The 24129-nt window shown below is 38.0% G+C and overlaps 1 protein-coding gene across 1 annotated transcript; it reads left to right on the top strand.

Moving 5' to 3' along the window:
- Nucleotides 1–15948: 15948 nt before the first annotated feature.
- Nucleotides 15949–18552, top strand: LOC104210096 (aspartyl protease AED3-like). The gene is made up of 2 exons (XM_009758905.2): nucleotides 15949–16458; nucleotides 17297–18552. The coding sequence occupies exons 1-2, from the start codon at nucleotides 16173–16175 to the stop codon at nucleotides 18340–18342; spliced, it is 1332 nt and encodes a 443-aa protein (XP_009757207.1). The 5' UTR covers nucleotides 15949–16172; the 3' UTR covers nucleotides 18343–18552.
- Nucleotides 18553–24129: the final 5577 nt, after the last annotated feature.

The raw sequence follows: 24129 nt of genomic DNA, 5'->3' as shown, positions 1-24129 counted from the left end.
AATACATTTTAAGTTTTAGCAATCAGGCGCCCACTTGGATAACGAGGGAATACAGTTCAACTTTTAGCAATCAGGCGTCCACCTGGATAATGAGGGAATACAGTTTCAAATTTTGGCAATCAGGCGCCCACCTGGATAACGAGGAAATACAGCTCAAGTTTTGGCAATCAGGCGCCCACATGGATAATGAGGGAATACAATTCAAGTTTTTGGTAATCAGGCGCCCACATGGATAACGAGGGAATAGAATTCAAGTTTTGGTAATCAGGCACCCACCTGGATAACGAGGGAATAGAATTCAAGTTTTGGTAATCAGGCGCCCACCTGGATAACGAGGGAAAATAATTCAAATTTTTGGTAATCAGGTGCCCGCCTGGATAACGAGGGAATACAATTCAAGTTTTGGTAATCAGGCACCCACCTGGATAACGAGGGAATACGATTCAAGTTTTGGTAATCAGCCGCCCACCTGGATAACGAGGGAATACGATTCAAGTTTTTGGTAATCAGGCGCCCACCTGGATAACGAGGGAATACAATTCAAGTTTTTGGTAATCAGGCGCCCACTTGGATAACGAGGGAATAAAATTCAAGTTTTGGTAATCAGGCGCCCACTTGGATAACGAGGGAATACGATTCAAGTTTTGGTAATCAGGCGCGCACCTGAATAACAAGGGAATACATTTCAAGTTTTGGCAATCAGGCACCCACCGGGATAACAAGGGAATACATTTCAAGTTTTAGCAATCAGACGCCCACCTGGATAACAAGGGAATACATATCAAGTTTTTGCAATCAGGCGCCCACTTGGATAACGAGGGAATACAGTTCAAATTTTAGCAATCAGGCGCCCACCTGGATAACAAGGGAATACAGTTTCAAGTTTTGGCAATCAGGCGCCCACCTGGATAACGAGAGAATACAGCTCAAGTTTTGGCAATCAGGCGCCCACATGGATAATGAGGGAATACAATTCAAGTTTTTGGCAATCAGGCACCCACCTGGATAACGAGGGAATAGAATTCAAGTTTTGGTAATCAGGCACCCACCTGGATAACGAGGGAATAGAATTCAAGTTTTGGTAATCAGGTGCCCACCTGGATAATCAGGCGCCCACCTGGATAACAAGGGAATACGATTCAAGTTTTGGTAATCAGCTGCCCACCTGGATAACGAGGGAATACGATTCAAGTTTTTGGTAATCAGGCACCTATCTGGATAACGAAGGAATACAATTCAAGGTTTTGGTAATCAGTCGTCCACCTGGATAACGAGGGAATAAAATTCAAGTTTTTGTAATCAGGCGCCCACTTGGATAACGAGGGAATACGATTCAAGTTTTGGTAATCAGGCGCCCACCTGGATAGCGAGGGAATACAATTCAAGTTGTTGGTAATCAGGCGCCCACCTAGATAACGAGGGAATACAATTCAAGTTTTGGTAATCAGGCGCCCAACTGGATAACGAGGGAATACGATTCAAGTTTTGGTAATCAGGCGCCCACCTGGATAACGAGGTAATACAATTCAAGTTTTGGTAATCAGACGCCCACCTGGATAACGAGGGAATACTGTTCAAGTTTTGGCAATCAGGCACCCACCTGGAGAACGAGGGAATTCATTTCAAGTTAAATCATCGGCACGCGCCCACCTGGAGAATAAGGGAATTCATTTCAGAGTTACTTCAATTCGCAAATTTAAGAAGCATCAGGAGCCTGCCTGAAGAACATGGTCCATTTTTCAGTTTCTTATTGAAGATCAAGTAGAGATTCAAGGAAGATTCAAGACAAGAAGTAGATAGGATATTGTATTCTTCTTTTACTTCTGTTGTAATTTTTTCTTTTATTTTCGATGTAACGGCAGGAACCGCGGACCGGAACCTCGACGGCACCTCAATCGGCTCTCCACCTCGGTACACTCCATCACGGTTCCTACTTCTGAACTACACGTGACCTGATTCCTTTATAGCCAAGGATATGTAGGCATCTCAGATACCAGGGTTTGGTCACATTCTCTTCATTTCTTTTAGTTTTTGGTCTCTCTAAATAAGGGTCGAGTCAAAAAACCTGTCTAGTCGTTCTTTGTCTGAAAATACTTCGTATTTTCAATCAAAGAGGGGCAGCTGTAGACATGTGATTTTTGACCTTCCCCAAGATTTTACATATTTTAGCATTTAAATCCTTAATTTAGGTCTAATATAGTTATTTCAACTAATTTTGACTCTTTTAAATTATTTTTATCACAAAATTAAAAAATACAAAAATAGTTCCATATTTCTTTATTTAATTCATGTATTAGATATTTTTAGAAGGATATGTTACTTTGAACCTATTTTATTTTAATATAATCTTTAAAAATACCAAAAAATAGTTTCAACTTTAATTTTAAATTTTATTTTAAATATAATAGTTTACTAAAATCAATTAAGAGTTATTTTATATCTTCTTATAAGTATATTTAGAAGTAAATTAAATTTTCAGCCTTTTCTTAGCCCAATTTTATAGAATCTTTAGCCCAAATTAAATTCTTGCAAGTGTCCCAAATATGAAGCACAAGATCATTTAACCCATCAGCTCTTTTTAATTTAATCCTAGTCATTCACTCCCTTTTCATCCAATGGTCCATATTCCCCCAAAAACCTAATCAGAGTTGTCGCCCAAAACAACACCCCTCAGATCGCCACTTCTTTTTCGTCCCAAAAATAGTGACCAACCCTCCTCTCCACACTAAACCATTGTCAGCCCTTCTCCAAACCACCAGCGACCAGACCTCCTTCTTCACCTCCATCGATGCCGCAAATTCCTCCAATAGAACAGCCGCATCATTCCCCATTTTAGTCCAAATCGAGCACACACCCATAGAGGAGGGAACAGGAGCAAAAAATAGGAACTAATTTTCTTCTCCTCTAATACACAAAGGGGAAACAGACGGATAGAAACAGGGGCAGGATTACATTGTACAATATTCTGTCCGTCTAGTCGATCGAGTCAGTGGGTTTCCGTCCGAGGTTGCGAGTTTATGTTCTGGTCGTGACCCATCATTTTCCCAGTCAGATTTCAATGAAGTTCACAATTGCATTGACATTTGGAATGTATTATTTGCTATAAATTTGCTGGAGGTCTCATGAATATTGAACAAAATTGGCTTGCGAACGTCATCTCTTTCCTTTAATCTACTGTTTCTACAATTCTTTAAATTGTGCTTTAATTAATATTGTTTTCCTAATTGCTCTGCTATTTTGTTTTGATACTTTGTTTGGTATTACTTCACTTGAGAATGAGAATCGTTGGCTCATTGTTTTCTATTTTGATCTAGTTTTGATTCAACTGTTTGTGTTTGTTAACCATATTCAAGTTGTTTAGTTAAGTGCTCTTCATGGAACTTAAGATTTGGATATGATGTATCGTGTCTATTCATCCCATGTTTCCTGATGGGGAGTGCTTGTCTTTTCTTGATTAAGAAATATTCTCATAGTAATACTGCCTTTTGAAATTGAAGAGGAAAGGATCTGGCACGTTGGGAGGCTAATAGGATTGGGGATCATAGGAAACTTTAATACTTTTTCGTTAGTTTCATTCACTATTCTTAGTAGATTTGTCATAGCTTTCCTTAATTGTCATTCTCCTTTAAATGTGCATAACATTTATCTGTTTAGATGCTTTTGTTTGGTTTATTGGACAAATGTTTGATACACCTACGTATTGCAGAGGATGAATTTTAAATGAATGAAAGATAAAAAAACAGGACCATGAATTCGCTAATAGCATGTTTAGGCCGACCACACTTGGGTAGGTAAACTTTAGGATTGTTGTTAGTTTTGAGGCGAGAGGTCGTTCCCTTAGTTAAATTTATTCGGGGAACGCCCCGAAGGATTTGTATATATTTTGTTCCGGGAAATGCCCCGTAGTACTTGTATATGGAGGCCAAAAATAGAGCTTGCAGTATTTTATTTTTATTTTTATTTTTCTTTTATTAGGTGGGGACGACCTCGAGCCTTTTGTGTGTTTATTTTATCTCAATTCGAATATTCTAAAAGCCGACTAGATCAAGTGTGCAACCGTACTAGTTACGGGACTTGGGAAGTACCTAACAGCTTCTCCCCGAGTCAAATAAACCCCCTTACCTGAACTCTGGTGCAGACTTAGTTTTGGAGTTTAAAGTGTTTTAAAAGGAAAATCATTTTAAAAGCGGTGACCTGGCACACCAAAACCAATGACAGGTGGCGACTCTGAGTTATTTCCTTTTGAACACAATTTTGTCACTTTTTAATTGAAAACCCCTCTTTCAAGCTTTACTAAATCCTTTTATTTATTTAAGAGAGTTAAGAGAAGGGTTGTAAAAGAAAGGGGTGTGACAAAGGCAGTCTTGAGCTTCTGAAAGCTCTCCTCACACACATCTGATCACCTAGAAGGAACACCCTTTTAAATCAATTTGGTCAAGGGCGATTCAATAGATGAGAAACCCTGCACAAAGCCATGGTAATAACCAGCCAACCCAAGAGATCTCCAAATCTCTGTAGCTGAGGACGGTCTGGACCAACTCTGAACTGCCTCTATCTTATTCGGATCCACTTGAATCCCCTCACTGGGCACCACGTGCCTCAAGTTATGGGCATGCTCCTCCTGGCTACGAGAGTACACCAGGATATCATCAATGAATACTATGACAAACGAGTCGAGATAAGGCTGAAATACACTGTTCATCAAATGCATGAACGATGTTAGAGAGTTGGTCAGTCCAAAAGACATCACAAGGAACTCATAATGACCATAACGGGTCCTGAATGCTGTCTTTAGAATATTTGAGTCCCAAATTTTTAACTGGTGATACCCAGACCTCAAATCAATCTTGGAGATCACCCTTGCTCCCTGAAGCTGGTCAAATAGATCATCAATGCGCGACAAAGGATGCTTGTTCTTGATTGTGACTTTTTTCAACTGCCTATAATCAATGCACATTCTTATAGTACCATACTTCTTCAAAAATAGAACCGGTTAACCCCAAGGTAACACACTAGGCCTAATTGTTACACCCCATGTTTTCGTGCGTGAGAGTACGTCGTAAGTCAATTGATATAAACTCATAAATAAGATTATATTTGGAAGCATATAAAGTAAGTTAATCATGTTACCTTGGAGATTACAAATATTTAAGATCATGAATAACGAGTACCAAGAGGGTTGGAAAGCCTAGAAGCTAAACCAATTGAAGAAAATAAGTTTCGTCGAAAGTCGACAAGTTTGGAATGCTATAACACGTAGGTTAGGGTGAGACTATGGTTATTAACATGATAAGGAGGTTATGTTATGAGTTATTTTATTCGTATGGTAAATGTGTGTTAGGTTTTGAAGTCAAGTGAGTTGTGAAACAAAAGTTGGCAAATGTCATCACAAGTTACATTCATAAATGTGCTGAAAATTAGGTCAAATGCAGCTGAGCTTTTATCCAAATATACTTGGAATTATGGGGTGATATACCTATCAAATTGGTTGTGCTTAAGGTCAATCATCTGTTGGTTGAGTTGTTTGAGTGAAAATCTGCAAGATAGTAATTGACATGGCTTAAGGAGTCGTTATCTTTTTTTTGTGGGCTATGTTTAGGCTATATATATGGTTTATTGTGGCTGAAAATTGTTATAAATAGTTTTATTTTGTTGTGGTTGTTGTTGTTACGCTTATGTATGTGCTAATTCTGTGGATTGAAGAAGATAACATGAAAAAAAGATATTGACATTAAAGGTTAAGATGCTAGGCATGTGGACTATATTTGAAGATTATGCTTATGATGTTTTGGGTTGAAAATGATATGGTAAGAATAAGTATGATGTTATATATGTGGTAGACAGATTCAAGGAAAAGGAATTGGATTCAAACCATATTTTGTTAATCGTAAATTGAGCTTGCCGCTCAAAATGGTTGTTGAACTAATTGGAGAGCTTATTGTAAATTATATTGTTGTTGTCTAGGCTATTTGGTGACTTTTGGTAACATATCGGATGTAGTACAAACAGAGGAGGTGTTGTCCGTTTTCTTGTAGAATATTGGTTTCCAGATATAAGAGTTACAACGCTTATATGATGACGACGAAACCGGTTTACTCATTGTAGACGTAAGAAGATCATATTGAGCTTGCTTGACTATTGAATAGAAGATTTTAAAGGTATGTTAAGGCATTTCCTTCTTTCTTTTGGCATAATTTAAAGTGAAATGAATACGCTATTTCATAACGGATCTACTCCTAGAAACTAAGGCTGCCCATGTTGTTCTTTCCTTATAAAGTTATTCTAAGCAAGTATGTATGATCCTTAAATCCTATTGAGGTTCATATTTATGGTATGGATGCACATAATGTTAATCGAAGGTGAAACAACCTTACATCGCTCCGAAAGGTTTAGAACATGATTCCATGAGTCCAGCATGCATTGTATATAATATCTATTTTACTCTACCGAGCTGTACTATAGTCGGTCGGGTACGACACCTATTGTGCAACCACTGATCAGTTGAGTTTACCGAGCTCCACATGGCCGGGTACGATTCTACCGATCCTTATGATGGCCAGGTATGTTTTTACCGAGTCCTCTTTAAGGTCGGGTACGATATGATAATGATGATGATGCCCACAGAGGCATATGTTTTTAAAGGTTTATGTGTGTGTGTATATATATATATATATATATAATGCATTTCATGTCAGTAGCCCCAGAGGCACTCAGATATTACAGGTTGTATCTCTTTTATCTCTCTTTACATTACTGTTCTTGTTTATGCTTTCCTTCCTTACATACTCGGTACTTTATTCGTGTTGACGTCCCTTTTGCCTAGGAAAGCTACGTTTCATGCCCGCAAGTCCTATTAGATAGGTTGACATTCCTCCTAGTAGGCTATCGGATCAATAGAATGTGTTGGTGCACTCCAATTGCTCTGGAGTTGCCTATTTGGTCCGTATGATATGGACATGTACTAATTGGTATGGCGGGACCCTATCTCGACCTTTAAATGTTTATGTACTCTTAGAGGCTTGTAGACGAATGTCATATACATGTGTACTTTTATGGCCTTGTCGGCCTATTTTTTGAGTATACAAATGATCATGTTGGCCTTATAGGCCCTTATGTCACATGTATAAGTTTCTATATCATGTTGGGTCATCCTATGTCTAGCATTCCCTTATGTTTTATTCTTGTTATCTCATGACGGCCTTTTAGGCTCATTTACCATGATAGTATGATAAGAAAGATATGTTACATTGGTACTCAGTTGAGTAAGGCATCGGGTGCTTGTCACGGCCCTTCGGTATGGGTCGTGACACTAATAAACCCCTTATCAACTCCTTTAACTTAGCTGGTGACATATGGTATAGAGGAATAGAAATGGGCTGAGTGCCCGACACCAAGTCAATACCAAAGTTAATCTCTCTGTCGGGCGGCATGCCCGATAGGTTTGTAGAGAATACATCCAGAAAATATCGCACCACCGGAACAGAATTAATAGCAGGGGTATCAGCCCTAACATCCCTCACAAAGGCCAAGTAAGATCAACAACCCTTCTCAATCATCCGTTGGGCCTTCAAGTATGAAATCACTCTACTAGGAATATAGTCTAGAGAACGTCGCCACTCAATCCGTGGAAATCCCGGCATCGCCAAAGTCACGGTCTTAGTGTGACCATCCAAAAGAGCCTGACATGGAGACAACTAGTCCATACCCAAGATCACGTCGAAATCAACCATACTAAGCAACAAGAGATCAACTCTAGTCTCCAATCCCCCAATGGTCACTACACACGACCTATATAAACAGTCTACAACAATAGTATCGCCCACCAATGTAGATACATGAACAGATGAAACTAGGGACTTACAGGGCATATCCAGATAATAAGCAAAATATGATAATACATATGAATAAGTGGAACCAGGGACAAATAATGCAAAGTCATCCATGTGTCATACTTAGACAATACCTGTCACTATGTCTGAAGCAATGGAATGTGGTCTGGCGAGGAGAGCATAGAATCAGGCTTGGACGCCACCTGATCGACCTCCCACTCTAGGGCGACCCTAGCTTCCTGAGCTCCACCCCAAGCTGGCTGGGCGGGTGGTGAAGTAACTGGTGTTGAAGTCGTAGGCTGACTCCTCTGCTGAGCTGGACCTCCCAAGAGGCGGGGACATTGCCTCCTGATATAACCAAACTCCACACACTCGTAGCAACTCCCCGGTGCTGGTAGTGGGGACTGAAGGGAGCCCCGAGCACCGGGATAACTGGTAGAAGGTCCTAGCATAGATGAGCCCTACACCGATGGAGCACGGGATGAACTCTGAGCTAGAAGGGAACTGAGAGATGACTGGCCCTGATGAGAACTGTTAGAGCCCTGGCCTGATGATGCACCACGGTGAACTGGACGAGTCGTCTGAGCATGCTTGTAAGGACAACCCCTGTCGTGGTAGAACTGACCCCCAAAAGGAACACCGCTGAAATCTCTCAATCCATGAGGCCTCTTGACCTCCCTCTCACCACGCCCCTGATTGCGGACGAACTTTATCTATCGAGCAATGTCATCCACCTCATGGAAGGTAGCACCAGATACCCTCTCCCGAGTCATAAGCAATCGCAGCTGATATGTGAGGCCATCGATGAACCTCCTGATCCTCTTCCTATCAGCGGGAACCAACCCAACTATATGACGGGCCAACTCGGAAAATCTTATCTCATACTGCATCACAGACCTATCATCCTAATAAAGTTGCTCAATTTGTCTGCACAACTCCTCTCTGTGAGACTGAGGCACGAACTTCTCTAAGAAGAGAACGGAGAACTCATGCCATGTAAGTGGTGCAGCACCGACCGACATGCGCCTCTCATAAGCCTCCCACCATCTGAAGGCAGACCCAATAAACTGAAAAGTAGTGAATGAGACAACACTGGTCTCCAGAATACTCTCCGTACGAAGAATACGCTGGCACCTATCTAAGAAATCTCAGGCATCCTCTAACACTGCCCTACTGAAAGATGGAGGCTAAAGCCTCCCAAACCTCTCTAGTCTCCTCTGCTCATCATCAATCATAAGGGGACCCACCTGGGATTGAGCAGCTGTAACCGGCTGGGCCCATGGTACCCCCGGTGTCTGAAGTCCCTGCATCACCTGCTCTAGAGTACGGGCGGTGGGAGTTTGAGTACCTCCCCCGACCTGAGAAGTGGCTGTTGTGGATAGAACAGAAACCGCCTGAGCAAGGCAGATGCACACAGTCAAACTCTGAGCCAAAGCCTCTTGAAGGCCTGGAATCACAATGGGCACAACTGGTGCCTGAGTTGGCCCCACTGGCTCACCCATATCTGGTACCTACTCCTGAGCTGGAGCAACTGGTGGATCTGCAGGTGCTGCTCTAGCTGATGTACGAGCTGCAGCCTTGCCCCTACCGCAACCCCTACCGTGACCTCGGCCTCTCACGGCCCTACCAGTGGTACTAGTGGATGCTCGTCCTATCCGGTAGCACGTGTCCTCACCATCTGTGAGAGAATAGAATAAGAAAAATTTTAGTTACCGGAATCAACAAATCCACACAACAAGAATTTAAGAATCTGAAGTTTCCTAAGGGTTTGGTAGCCTCTCAAAGATCAGTACAGACGTCTCCGTACCAATCTACAAGACTCTACTAAACCTGCTCATAACTCGTGAGACTTATGTAACCTAGGCTCTGATACCAACTTGTCACGACCCAAAACCAACCCGTCGTGATGGCTCCTATCATAGTACTAGACAAGTCGAGTACATGAGAATCTATATAAGGATATAGTTTGGTACATCGTCTAGAAAATAAAATTTAAAGATACATGAGGAGAGTCAAGGTCTGTGAATGCCAAATAGCTACCTCGATGATCTCCGAAGGTCCGGACTCTGCAACTCAACAACCACTGTGACCGGAAGCACCTGGATCTACATACAAGGTGCAGGCTGTAGCGTGAGTACAACCAACTCAATAAGTAATAAATCTTAACATTTGGAGTGAAAGTAGTAACGAACTCAGCAGGTACAATTCAATATAGAAATGACAGTACATAAATGTAGGCATGTTGTCAAGTTCATTAGATAAAACTCAATACCAGTAAAATAGATCAACTGTGAATGATATGAGGGATATGACCTTTCTATATCTACGTGCCACTGTGCATGTTGTACGTGATGCACTACAATGAAAGCCTCGCTTACTCACACTCTCAGAGTACTCAATCACTCAGTACTGTATATGGCCAATCCAGCCTAGGGAAAATCCATATATATATATATATATATATATATATATATATATATATATATATCACAACTGACAGTTAGTCACTTAGTACTATATAAGATCAATCCAACCAAGGGAAAATGCATCCCCAAATATAAATGATTCGGGCAGGATCCATGCCCAGGGAAGATCTATCCCTCAATATAAATCAACTGCGCTCACTGTGGGTGTGCAGATTTTGGAGGGGCTCCTTCAGCCCAAGCGCCATAATAAGCCAGATCCAGGCATAAATAGATAAAACATGTTGCGGCGTGCAGCCCGATTCCATAAGTATAACTCTCAATCAGGTCCTCAGCCTCACTCAGTCATCAATGTCTCCAATCTCTCGGGCTCACAACGCTCATACTAAGCAGCCCTTACGAGGTGTGACAATGTACAATAACAAAGACTGAGATATGATGCGAATGATGCATGCGACTGAGTACATGACTGCAATTAAATAATTAACTCAACAACAAGGAACGACCATTTTGGGTCCCAACAGTACCAGCATATAGCCTAAACATGATTTCTAATATGATTGGTAGCTCAATTACTTTATCACGTGATGAAAATATGGATAACAACAAGATAAATCAACTATACAATTCTATGGAATCGACCAAGTCCCAGTTTTTACGGTGCACACCCACACGTCCGTCACCTAGCATGTATGTCACCTCAACACCAATAATATAACACATAATTCGGAGTTTTATAACCTCAAGACCAAGTTTAGAAGTGCTACTTATCTCAGACCGTGCAAATCTCTACTCCAACATGCCCTTACCTCGCAAAACGACCTTTGAATGCCTCGAACTTAGTCACAAATAGTTCGATTCAATCAACACGAGCTAAATGAATCAATTCCATAAGAAAGTGCTAAGCTCGTAATCAAAAGTCAAAAAGTCAACTCAAAAGTCGGCCGAGTCTATGTATCAGAATCGGGAAAAAGTCACAAAATCCGAACACCCATTCAACCATGAGTCCACCCATACCAAAATTACTCAAATCCGATACCAAAATCTCGATCAAAACCTCAAACTTCGGCCTATGAACTTTCCTCCATTTTCCCCCAATTTTCCACCACAAATCACTAATTTAATGATAAAATCAAAGACATAAACATGGAAATTAACCAAAACTAGGTAAAAATCACTTACCCATAATCACCACTTGAAAATCTCTCCAAGAATCTCCTCCCACTGAGCTTCAAAAATTAAATTTGTGTTATGAACTCAAACCCTCGTTTTTGAAATATTTAAATCTGCCCAAGTATCCCTTATTCACGATCGCGAAGCACAACCTTTATTGCCCCCAGAAACTCCTCTACGCGATCGCACAAGAACACCCGTGAATGCGAAACACAGGCTTCCAAGGCCTACGCAGTCGTGGATGGCCCACGCGTTCGCATAGAACAACGCGCGTAAATCCCAGATGCCTCACCTCCTCTTCGTGAACGTGGCCTAGCCCACGCATTCACGATGCAGTGTTTCCCCCAACCTACGCGGTCACATGCCAGAACTAGCAATCACATTGAGCAAAACATCACAGCTTCTCCAACTAGCCTACGCAATCGCAGACCTTCCCACGTGATCGCGTATAAGGAAACCAGATCAGTGCACCAGAAAATTCCAGAAATCTTCTAAGTCCAAAAATTGATACGTTTACCATCCGAAACTCACCCGGGGCCTCTGGGACCTCAACCAAACATTCCAACAAGTCCCAAGACCTCAACCAAACATTCCAACAAGTCCCAAAACCTCATACGAACTTAGTCGATCCTTCAAATCACATCAAACATTTCTAAAACCACGAATCACGCATCGATTCAAGTCCAATAAACTTTTGAACTTCTAACTTCTACATTCGATGCCGAAACCTATCAAATCACGTCTGATTGACCCCAAATTTTGCACACAAGTCATAAATGACACCATAAACATACTCTAACTACCGGAACCACAAGGCGAGTGCAGTAACCACAAAGTCCACTCTCGGTCAAACTTCTAAATTTCCAACATTTGCCATTTCAAGTCTAATTCAACTATATACCTCCAAATTACTATCCGGACACGCGCCTAAGTCCAAAAACACCTAACGGAGCTAATGGGACCATCAAAACTTCATTCCGGAGTCGTTTACAGATAAGTCAACATTCAGTCAACCATTTCAACTTAAGCTTTCAACCTTAAGACTAAGTGTCTCAACTCATTTCGAAACCTCTCTGGACTCAAACCAACTACCCCGACAAGTCACATAACAACCGTAAAGCATGAAATGAATAGTAAATGGGGGAACGACACAACAACTCTCAAAATGACTGGTCGGGTCGTTACTTTTAGAGAGAGAGGGAGGGAGGAAGGGAGAGAGAGAGAGAGAGAGAGAGAGGAAATTACCCCTTTTATACTTTTCTAATATTGGTATCAGAGCTACAGATTTAGAAGTAACTATATAAATCTATTAAGATAGAGGATATTCATAGGAAAAATGGCAACAAACAACAATACAAAATTTAAAATTAAAGTAGATGATGTAGTAGAATTAATAGGAAATAAAGAAATAAAATTAATAAAACCTATTAGGATCAACCCAAAAGAATAATCTTTCTCTAATATATTTCTGTCTTCTTTACCTTCTAGTGTGTGTGTGTGTATATATATATATATCTTCAATTTTTATGCAATTTTACGTGTTTATAAATATTTACTGTAACTATATTATTTTATAAAATAGTAAAGATTAAATACCTATGGGGCTTACGCACGTGCCTCGAAGCTTATGCCTCGCTGAGGCATATGTAAAATGACACACATATATATAATTTTCTTCAATTTTACATGTTTATAAATATTTACTGTAATTATATTATTTTATAAAATATTAAAAATAAAATACATATGGGGCTTAGGCACGTGCCTCAGAGCTTATGTCTCGCCGAGGCATATGTAAAACACCTCGCCTTACGCTCACGCCTTTTAAAACATTGGTTGAAGTCAATGCCAATTTCAAAGGAACTAAGAAGAGCGTTATCGATCATATTTAACAGAAGCACAACCAAAAAATTCAAATTGGAGATCACGCGCAACTTGAGCAGATTTTTAGGTTGAAATTTTCGATCAGACTCACTTCAGGTCAGTTCTAAATGAATTCAAACTTCATATTCAATTCCTACAAACATTTGCAACAAGTTTTAATAATACTCACCCAAATTTTAATGTCCAAAAAAACTATTAAGTATTCAATTCCGGAACCTAAAACTTCAAAGCTCCTTCGATGGTGGACCAATTTTATTTTTCTTCAATCATCAGCACCAAGTTTGGACTATAACCCACGATTAGCTTTGCGCAATAGCACATAGATGATTCAACAATAGCAGTTGAAGTATACTGTTGAAGTATAGTTTATGCTATTACATTATATTATTGCAGTATATTATATACCATTATAATATATTATTGTAGAGTATATTGTCTCTTGTAACAATATATTGTTGGGTAATTGTGCTTATGCTTTTAAAGAGCTTCAAGTTCAACTTAATGTTGGGTCTTCAAATATTCGATTCTAATCATCTTAAATCAGCTCCAAATGTGATCAAATTTCATTAGTATAAAATTTTAAAGGTACTATAGATAACATTTTGTAACACACACTTCGAATCAAACAACAAAATCTTCAAGTTGAAAATTCAAATTAAAGTGATTCAAGCTCAACAATAGTAGGTCTTCGAACATACACAAAAATTGTATCTGAAAATTTGAAAAAATGACTTCAAAAGTAAATCTTTAAAAATTTCATTTCACCATAACACAAGAAGTGCAAAATCCAGTTTGTCGTTAGTGTTCTTATCGATCTTTATGTATTTCATCGTTCTACCGAAAATTTTCTCTGTCCTTACCGTATTCCAGCTTGATAGTTTCGAACACGAATAGATATGTGGTTAGGGGGGAGAGGGTCGGTTGGGTTTGCCTTTTCAATCATTCTCTGGCCGCAAAGTACAAATTATAGAGAAAAAGGGAATAGGTGCCAGATAAAATTCCCGGGCTGCATAAGTAGAATTATAATCAGATAGACAAAATCGAATAATGAAATTATCCCACATAGGCATTTAACATTATTTCCTTTACTAGGTTCTAAATTAATAATTTGTACATATTCAATAAATTTCTTAAGATAAATATAAAGTCTAGCCAAAGTTATTGAATTCAACCGAACCCATAATCGAAGAGCTAGCTCCAGCCCTAGTAATATACATTGATTAATATAATCAAAAGGGAATTTAAATAATATACACTGTCAATTTAAATAATATTTTACACTATCAAATTATCTCTCTCTCTATATATATATATATAAGTAAGCTTCCTTAAAATGTGAAATTTGTAATCTTTAAAAAAAATTACCGACTATAACTAATAAATATGAAAGGATGATGTAAAAATATTTAAAAGAACGATGTAAATTGGAGTACTTAAAAACTCAATCAAGAGGGTACAAGTTCATTTGAAGCCTTGAAGGTCTAGGTCCTAGGGAGTCCTTTTTGGGCTAGAACGGATGATGAGGATAACCCTTTGATATTATTGGACCTTAAAACTTTTTTTAGCTTTATTTACTATGCATGTGTAATATTTAAGTTAATTATCTGTTATGATTGTCTTAATACTAATAATTACTTGTAGTTGTGGGGGGATGCTGTCTTTTAACTAGATGAGCGAGTGATTTGAATTGAGTGACCTAAATGACATATTTTATTACAATATATCCCAAATTTCTGAAGGAAATGACAAGCAAATGACTAAATTTAAGAAGATGCAATGGAAGATTTAGAGTTATTGAATTTAGAATCAGTGTGATGTTAATGTATATATACATTTTAAATTTATTTTTGCATATGTTATAGTATAATTTAAGCCCCTACTTAGCTTGTGAGATTATTTGGGATTATTATTATTATTGTTGTTGTTATATATTAGTACGTATAATTTAAGTCAAAAATATTAGATTCAGCCTTGGAATAGAGAGGTCTCTTTCATAAGCAGTTGCCTGACAATTTGTACGTCTGCTGCATGCATGCCCGTGACCAACCGCATCTCGTGCCTTAATTCCTTTGCTTATGGACAAAACAATATAAACTCCAACTAAGGTTCACGAGCTTCTTCTATTCATGCTTTCACACTCAAAATATCCCCCTTCCAATATCTTTTGATTTGATTTCCACTAAAGGCTAACATAACATTCATTTGTTTAATGTAAAAATTATCCTGTTCCTTTAAAATTGTGAGGAGTAGAGAAGAAATTTTGTTCTATAACTTCTCAGGTACGTCATGAATGACTCAACGTCAGTGTCAAGCTCATGAGTCATTCAAGAATCATATATAGAACTGGTAACTATAATAGATAAATGGTGATATTCAAAATCTAAATTAAAGTCTTATTTTAATTGAGATCATATTACTTACGATAATATTTACTTAACAAATTACATTTCTTCTTAATTATGCAAGTTCTTGAAAAGCTTTAAAGCAAAACAATGGTATTAATTAATGTGAAAAATCATGTAACAAGTCAGGACAATGATAAACTGATAGATATGGAAAATTTCGATGGACCAATGGAATGATAAGAGCTTGGATTTGTCATCTTTTATTCACTTAGTTTATGCTGTAAATATTGACTTCTCTTGAGTCCTTTATTGGATCATAGCCGGCTAGCTACTGTACAATTATCCTTAAATTACCAAAATAAAAAGGAAAAAAACTGACGTGAATTTTTTAGTGTCACCAATAATTTCACACCCTTTTAATTCCTACCCCAAAATCCCTAACCATACAACCTTTTTGGCTCTATATATACATGTTTCACCACCCTAGCTAGTTGCCATTGTTAAAAGAAGTTAAAGTTATGGCCTTATCCATAGCCACTTTCCTCTTAATCACTCTTCTTTCTACGACATCTTCAGCTTCTGATTCTTGTGCTTCTTCCAAAGGTAATTCAGACCTTTCAATCATTCACATTTATGGGAAATGCTCACCCTTTAACCCACCTAAACCTTCCTCTTCATTTCTCAATACTGTTATCAACATGGCCTCAAAAGACCCACAAAGGCTCTCTTATTTATCCAGCTTAGTAGTATCCAAAAAGCCAACTATTGTGCCCATTGCTCCAGCCCAGAACCTCTTCAATATAGGTAATGATAAATACTGTATACTATACTCAAGGGTAGCTTAGTGATCTTCTCAATTATGTGATGCAGTTACTATTTGGAGAGTCAAATTAAACTAGTGTTTTTTTGTCCGCAATTTTTTCATAAGCCTTTTAAATATATTGTGAATTGTTGTACTTTTTTCTAAATATATGAAGTAACTTTTATTTATAAAAACTTGAAGATTCTATGGGTGTGTTTGGCATAAAAATCAATTTTTTCATGTTTGATTGGCTTAAATATTTTACTTATCAATTCATTTTCCTCTAATTGGAGGAAAATGTTTCCTCCTTTTCAACCTTCCCCACCCCACCCCCTCTCCAAGATTTTTTTTTTTTTTCAAATTTCAATTTTTTCGTTACCACCCACCCTATTATCCCTCAACCCCCCACCCCCCTCAAAAAAAAATATTTTTTACCTTAATTTCTTTTTTTTTTTTTTTTGCAATTCCGTGGTTTTGAAAGTTTAGCGGTTCGAAAGTTTATGAAATTTGTGGGTCCGGAAGGTTGTTGGTTTGAAAGTTTATGGCTTCATGTTTATTATATCTAAATTATTTATGAATACTCTTGAGAAATCATTTTCCTTAATTTGCGTACCAAACGCCGGAAAATGAATAAGATTATTACTTGTTTTCGGAAAATATTTTCCGTTATACCAAACACACCCTATATATCTGAATTCAAATAGAAAATTAGATAGTTTGAGCTTCGTACTAATTAGAATCATCTCACATGAATGGAATGCGAAGGGAGTATGTATTTATTCAATATAAATACCCCATTGTACATGTAATTCACATTATCATTGCTACACATTGTTACAGGTAACTATGTGGTCAAGGCAAAGATTGGTACTCCAGGCCAGCTTATGTACATGGTCTTGGATACTAGTAACGATAATGCATGGGTACCATGTAGTGGTTGTGTTGGGTGCACATCTAATACTTTGTTTGCCCCAACTACGTCCTCTACTTACGGGTCAGTAGACTGCTCCGTACCCGAATGTACTCAAGTCCGCGGGCTCTCTTGCACGAGTACTGGGTCGGGATCCGGGTCAAGTGCTTGCTTCTTCAACCAATCATATGGCGGAGATTCATCGTTCTATGCCACGCTGTCACGTGACTCACTTGGACTAGCCAATGATGTTGTTCCAAATTATGCTTTCGGGTGCATTAGTGCTGTATCTGGAAACGCAATACCGCCCCAAGGGTTGTTGGGTTTGGGTAGGGGCTCCATGTCGTTAATGTCACAGTCCGGATCACTTTATTCGGGCGTATTCTCATATTGTTTACCAAGTTTTAAATCGTATTATTTCTCCGGATCACTCAAACTTGGACCCCTGGGTCAACCCAAGAATATCAAAACTACCCCATTACTCAAGAACCCGCGCCGACCATCATTGTACTACGTGAACTTGACAAGTGTAAGTGTGGGACGAGTCCAGGTTCCCATTGCCCCCGAGCAACTTGGTTTTGACTCGAACACCGGTGCAGGAACCATAATCGACTCGGGGACGGTCATAACCCGATTCGTCCCACCGGCTTACAATGCAATCCGGGATGAATTTAGGAAACAAGTGAAAGGGCCCTTTAGCTCGTTGGGTGCATTTGACACATGTTTTGCATCACCAAATGAAGCAGGGGCACCAGCCATCACATTGCACTTTGAGGGAATGGATTTAAAGCTGCCAATGGAGAACACTTTGATACACAGCAGTGCTACCCCCTTGGCATGTTTGGCAATGGCAGCAGCCCCAAACAATGTGAACTCAGTGTTGAATGTGATAGCCAATTTGCAGCAGCAGAACCTCAGGATTTTGTTTGACACTGCAAATTCTCGCGTGGGAATTGCTCGTGAAGTTTGTAACTAGATTACAAAGAAACATGTTGTTATCATGTCTGCTTTAATTTAATGTGTTGTTTAATTTGGAAGAGAAAATACACTCTTCAATTTAATTATCTGAAAGTTCAATAAAATGTAACTCCCCTTGGCGAAAAAGTTCATCAAGTGTAATTTCTTTGTCTGACTATTTGCAATGGTTGTTACATTACGCAATATAATGAAATGATTTGGAGTATAATTTATGTTTAATTTTTTAGAGTAAAAAAGAAAAATAGCGGTACATTTAGAATTTCTACTTAATATATAGTAATACTCGATATCAAATTTATGTGGAATTCCCTTTTTCCTGATCGACTTATTGGACTTAGTTGTTTAATTGGTTTAGTTTTTGGGACATCTGCATCTATACCCATTTTTTGTGCCGCATTTTAATCTGTGCCCGCTTTGCAAAAAAAATTGCATGCGTACCCGCTTTTTCGCATAACTTCAGCATACGGGACTGAAGTAGCAAAGGCAATCACACAAAATTTCAGCATTCTAGTAGTCAGGCCTGAAGTTCAGCTCTAGAGCTGAAGTTTTTGTGTTGTAAATGGGAAACTTCAGCTCTAGAGCTGAAGTTTTTTTACCACCTATTAATATTACATATTAGAGCTGAAGTTTTTGTGTTGTAAATGAGAATTTTTTTTACCACCTATTAATATTACATACTACAGCTAAAGTTTCCAGCCTAGAACTGAAGTTTTTGTGTTGTAAATGGGAAACTTCAGCTCTAGAGCTGAAGTTTTTTACCACCTATTAATATTCAGCTCTAGAGCTGAAGTTTCCGGTTACAACACAAAAACTTCAGCTATAGAGCTGAAGTTTTTGTGTTGTAAATAGGAAGCTTCATCAGTTATTCGAGGTGCTAGGATCGTCAAATATCATGCTTCAGAGAATCATATGGACATCATTTAAGCAACATGTATTACATACAGTAAATCCTTGGATATTAGCTACCTTTAAGATCGAGGATTTAAGAACTACAAAAACAGACTAAAAGATGACAGTTAGTTGGCATGACATTAACAGAGGGTTGGGAACACATAATCATAAAAGATGACTGTTGCAAATGAGGAGTGCCTGCAAATCTCTTCTAGAATAGATTAGAGTTTTCTTGTGGCTTTATAATTCCATCCATGCTACTGAGTAGCTATGGCCTATGGGCCAGTGAAAATTTTGTACCCTTTACGTTCATTATATTGAGGGGTGAGGTTGTGATGGTGATGGAGAAGGAGGAGGAGAAAGGGAGCTGAAGTTATTTAAGAAGTGGGTATAAATTAAAAGTTTTAAAAAAAAATAGGTATAGGTTAAATGGAGGCGACCAAATAGGACGCCCTGTGCAATTTCTACTTAGGTTTTTCATGGGTTGTGTGCCTTTTCATATTCCTAATAGAAAATTACAAAGGAATTTATCTCATGAAAGGAGGATTATCTGGTCCATTAATTATTTAATTAGGAAGACAAGCAAAGTTTAATTCGTCTTTAAATTGTCTAAACACCGACAAGAATTATTTAGCATCAACGTGTCAATTTCCAATTATTAGACAAAACAATGACAATTCTTATTGAATACTAGTATTATTACCCGCGTGATGCGCGGATAATTAAAAAGAACGATCTACACCATAAAGTTTAATATGTTAGTGTTAATACCATCTTTACAACCAAACATTAAAAACATATTAAGACTCCGGTAAAACTTTCATTTCATCTCCTAATAAATGTTCCATAAGAAATAATGATACTATACAATTTTCTTGATATGAATGTTCCACGAAAAATAATAATGCTATACAATTTGTTTGATATGAAGCATGTGCCTAAGGGAACATTATTGTAGCAAATGCTCATGGACATAATTTTCCAGAAGTTGTCCTCTGTATTGAGGTTTATCACTGCAAAAAGGCATGGGTAAAAAATCAAGAATTTTTGGTCCTTGGGCGATAATTTTTTACGGAAATGAGAGACAACATAGGACCAAAAAATGATCTCTAGCACGGCCTCGGCCTCTGCCCCTGGTGGGAGGTGCTGCTGGGGGCTCGGGCTGCTGAGTGGTAGATGAGGAAGTGCATGTTCTCGCCATCTGCGAAAGAATAGAGTAGAAATTCAATTAACATTTGAGGAACCAATCCGCACGACAAGAAAGAACAAATGTGAAATTCTCCTAACTTTGTAGCCTCTGGGAGATAAATACAGACGTCTCTGTACCGATCCCTCAGACTCTACTAAGCTTGTCCGTGAGTTGTGAGACCTATGTAACCTAGAGCTCTGATACCAACTTGTCACGACCCGGATTTTACACCCTCGGAAATCGTTATGGCACCTACTAATGTGAGCTAGGCAAGCCAATTCTTAACTGCTACTTCATTAACAAATTACTTCTTTTGAAAATTATCAGTAATATCATGAAAACAACGGAATTAAATAAATATGCGGAAGACGTAAATTAAAGAAACTGAACAATAATGCGGAAATCAACATATACCACTACCCAAGAACTGGTGTCACATTACTCACGAACTTCTAAGAGTACTAAATACAACTGTTTGAAAGAAGAATATAAACTGATGTCTCGGAAACATGGAATAACAAACTAAAATAAAAGATAGAGGAGACGCCGGGCCTGCGGACGCCTGCAAGGCTACCTCGGTGTCTTACTGGACTGAAGGCTGGCTCCCGCGCTACTGCTGCTATCCAAGACCTGGATCTGTGCAAAAGATCACAGAGTGTAGTATCAACACAATCGACCACATATGCTGGTAAGTGTCCAGCCTAACCTCGACGAAGTAGTGATAAGGCTAGAACCAGACAACCAAGTAAACATGTGCAGTTCGAATATATATATATATATATATATATATATATATATATATATATATATACAACGGAAAAGAAATACAGGAAGTAACCAATTAATAAAGGAAGAGGAACATGATGTGGGGAGATAACAGTTTCAAATGAGTAATCTCAGATAAAGAAAGAAGCAACAAGGCCAGAATATCAATAAGAATCAGAAATCACAAACTTGCACGGCATCACCCTTCGTGCTTTACTCTCGTCCTCACCAAATTAATCATATCAATAATCATGTACACGACATTACCCTTCGTGCTTTTACTCTTTTTCCTTATAGTATAATCAATGAAAATCAGTACGGAATGGTACATCGTACGGCACGGCATCACCCTTCGTGCTTTACACTCTTTCCTCACAATATCAAGCAGGGCACGACATCACCCTTCGAGCTTTACACTCTTTCCTCACAATATCAAACAATGCACGGCATCACCCTTCGTGCTTTATCACTCTTCCTTACCCAAACAACAATCACAAATAAGGGGCAAGGAAGTAAACAAATAATGATAGAAATCCCGGCAAGGGAACCAATCCGCACGGCCTCGGCCTCTGCCCCTGGTGGGAGGTGCTGCTGGGGGCTCGGGCTGCTGAGTGGTAGATGAGGAAGTGCATGTTCTCGCCATCTACGAAAGAATAGAGTAGAAATTCAATTAGCATTTGAGGAACCAATCCGCATGACAAGAAAGAACAAATGTGAAATTCTCCTAACTTTGTAGTGTCACACCTCCTTTTTCCGTACCCGAGAGGGTACAAGGGAGTTTTTTCCAATTAAAGGACAATCGAAACGGGATTGGTTTGTTTATTTCAGAGTCGCCACTTGGGAGTTTTAGGGTGTCCCAAGTCACCAATTTTAATCCCGAATCGAGGAAAAGAATGACTCCATATTACAGTCTGCGTACCAGAAATCCGGATAAGGAATTCTGTTAACCCGGGAGAAGGTGTTAGGCATTCCCGAATTCCGTGGTTCTAGCACGGTCGCTCAACTGTTATATTCGGCTTGATTATCTGATTTTATACAAATATGAACTTATGTGCAAATTTTAACTTTTTACCGCTTTCATAATTGTTATTATTATTTTCTACAAGGAATTGCAACGTTGTGAAAATATATCCCGAACCGCGTTACAATCAATGTACCCGTGGTCATCGACACATTTTGACTCTATTGAGATTTGGATTTGGGTCACATCAATGTGCACCCGTGTTTAAGAAGGTTAAATTATTAAAGGTGCGCCTAAAGCAACTAGCGTATTGTTATTTTGGGAAGGCCGTAAAATTCGCTAAACGGCCTGTCCCGAATTCTAAGTATTTTAATATATACATTTAGAGGGCCCCGCAGCTTGTGCATTTTTGTTTGTCGAGGCTCGTCTCATTTTTATTTAAAAGGATAAACCTACAGTGACTATATTTTCCTATTAAGTTCGTCTCTAAAATAAAAGAAAATCTCTTAATTAATTACATGCTAAAAACGTAACTTATTAATTATTAGTTTACGGCTAATGCGAATGGAAAATTGCGACCGAGTTTGTACAAAGAAAAACTGCTTTCATTCTATATTCTATTATTCAATAATACTAAAACGTGAGATTGACACACCATAATATCAAAACAGATTAACTATTCTTTGATTAATTTAAACTAACATTATTAGATGAAGAAGTTATACATATGTGACATCGTTACTAATTTAATCAATCAACTACATTTTTATACAAAGAAAAGAAAATTATATTCAACCACAAATCTAAACAGGAGGAATTCAATAGGAACAAAGCCTGATTAATATTTCATTTTTGCTTCAAGCCGAGATTGTACAAATGTGTACCTGGAAACAGCAGTACAAGAACAAAAGAAGGAGAAGTCAGCAGCAGTAATAACACAGCAACAACAGATTCAGCAACACCGCAAACCAGTACAGTAGGAATAGCAGAAAACCCATGAGACTATAAACGACTCCAAGTATAGAGAAGAAGTAAAAGGCAGGAAGGTTCTGACTATTTCAGATCTTAAGCGAGTCAATGAAGCAGTAACTATTCTTTTTCAACTTCAAAACTCTCCAAAATGAATTCTGCCCCTGTATATTTAGTGTATCCAGAATGTATATTGGGTGTATACTTCTCACTCTGCCCCCTCTTTTTTTCTTCTCTCTATCTAGTTTTTCCTCTTTTTTTTCCACCCCTTCTTCCTAAATTTTCTCTTCTATTTATAGCAAAATTTTCGAAATTTTCAGATTTGTTTTTTTATTATTTTATTATTTTTTTAATTAAAAGAAATCCCACTTACAAATTGCTTTTATTTTTTTAGAAAAAGAAATCCCACCTTTATTTACTTTTATTTTTAAAATTCCAACTTTAATTACTTTATCTTATTTAAAATCCCACTTTTTATTTTTTTTAAAAGAGAATCTCACTTTATTTAACTTTTCTTTAAAAAACAAACCACTATCTTTTCTTTTTCTTTTAAAAATGCTACTTTCAATTACTTTAAATTTTTTAAATTTTCAGATACCTTTATATTTATTTTTTAATTCCAACCTTATTTTACTTTTAAATTTTTTAAAACTTTTTACTTTTTTTAAATTTTCTACATTCTTTTACTTTTTTTTATTTTTTTATTTTTTATTTTTTTAAAATCATTTCCGAAATTACTATATATATATATTTTTTAAAATTAAAATAAAAATAATAAATAAAATAAAATATTTTCGGATTTTTTTTATATATAAAAAAACAAAAAATAAAACTATTAATAGTGATAATTCACTTTTTATTTTTTATTTTTTTGGTTTTGTTTTGTGTTGGACAAAAATGAAGAAGGGGTGTTGGGTTAATGGAGCGGACCGGATCGACCCGGTTTGAAACGGACCGGGTCATGGGGAAAGTTGGGCAATTATTTGGGCCTGTGGTTTGAAATTGAAGAA

This window comes from Nicotiana sylvestris, chromosome 10 (assembly GCF_000393655.2).
Source record: "Nicotiana sylvestris chromosome 10, ASM39365v2, whole genome shotgun sequence".
NCBI lineage: Eukaryota > Viridiplantae > Streptophyta > Magnoliopsida > Solanales > Solanaceae > Nicotiana > Nicotiana sylvestris.
The sequence above is the reverse complement of the archived record's forward strand: the minus strand, read 5'-3'. Positions and strand labels throughout refer to the sequence as shown.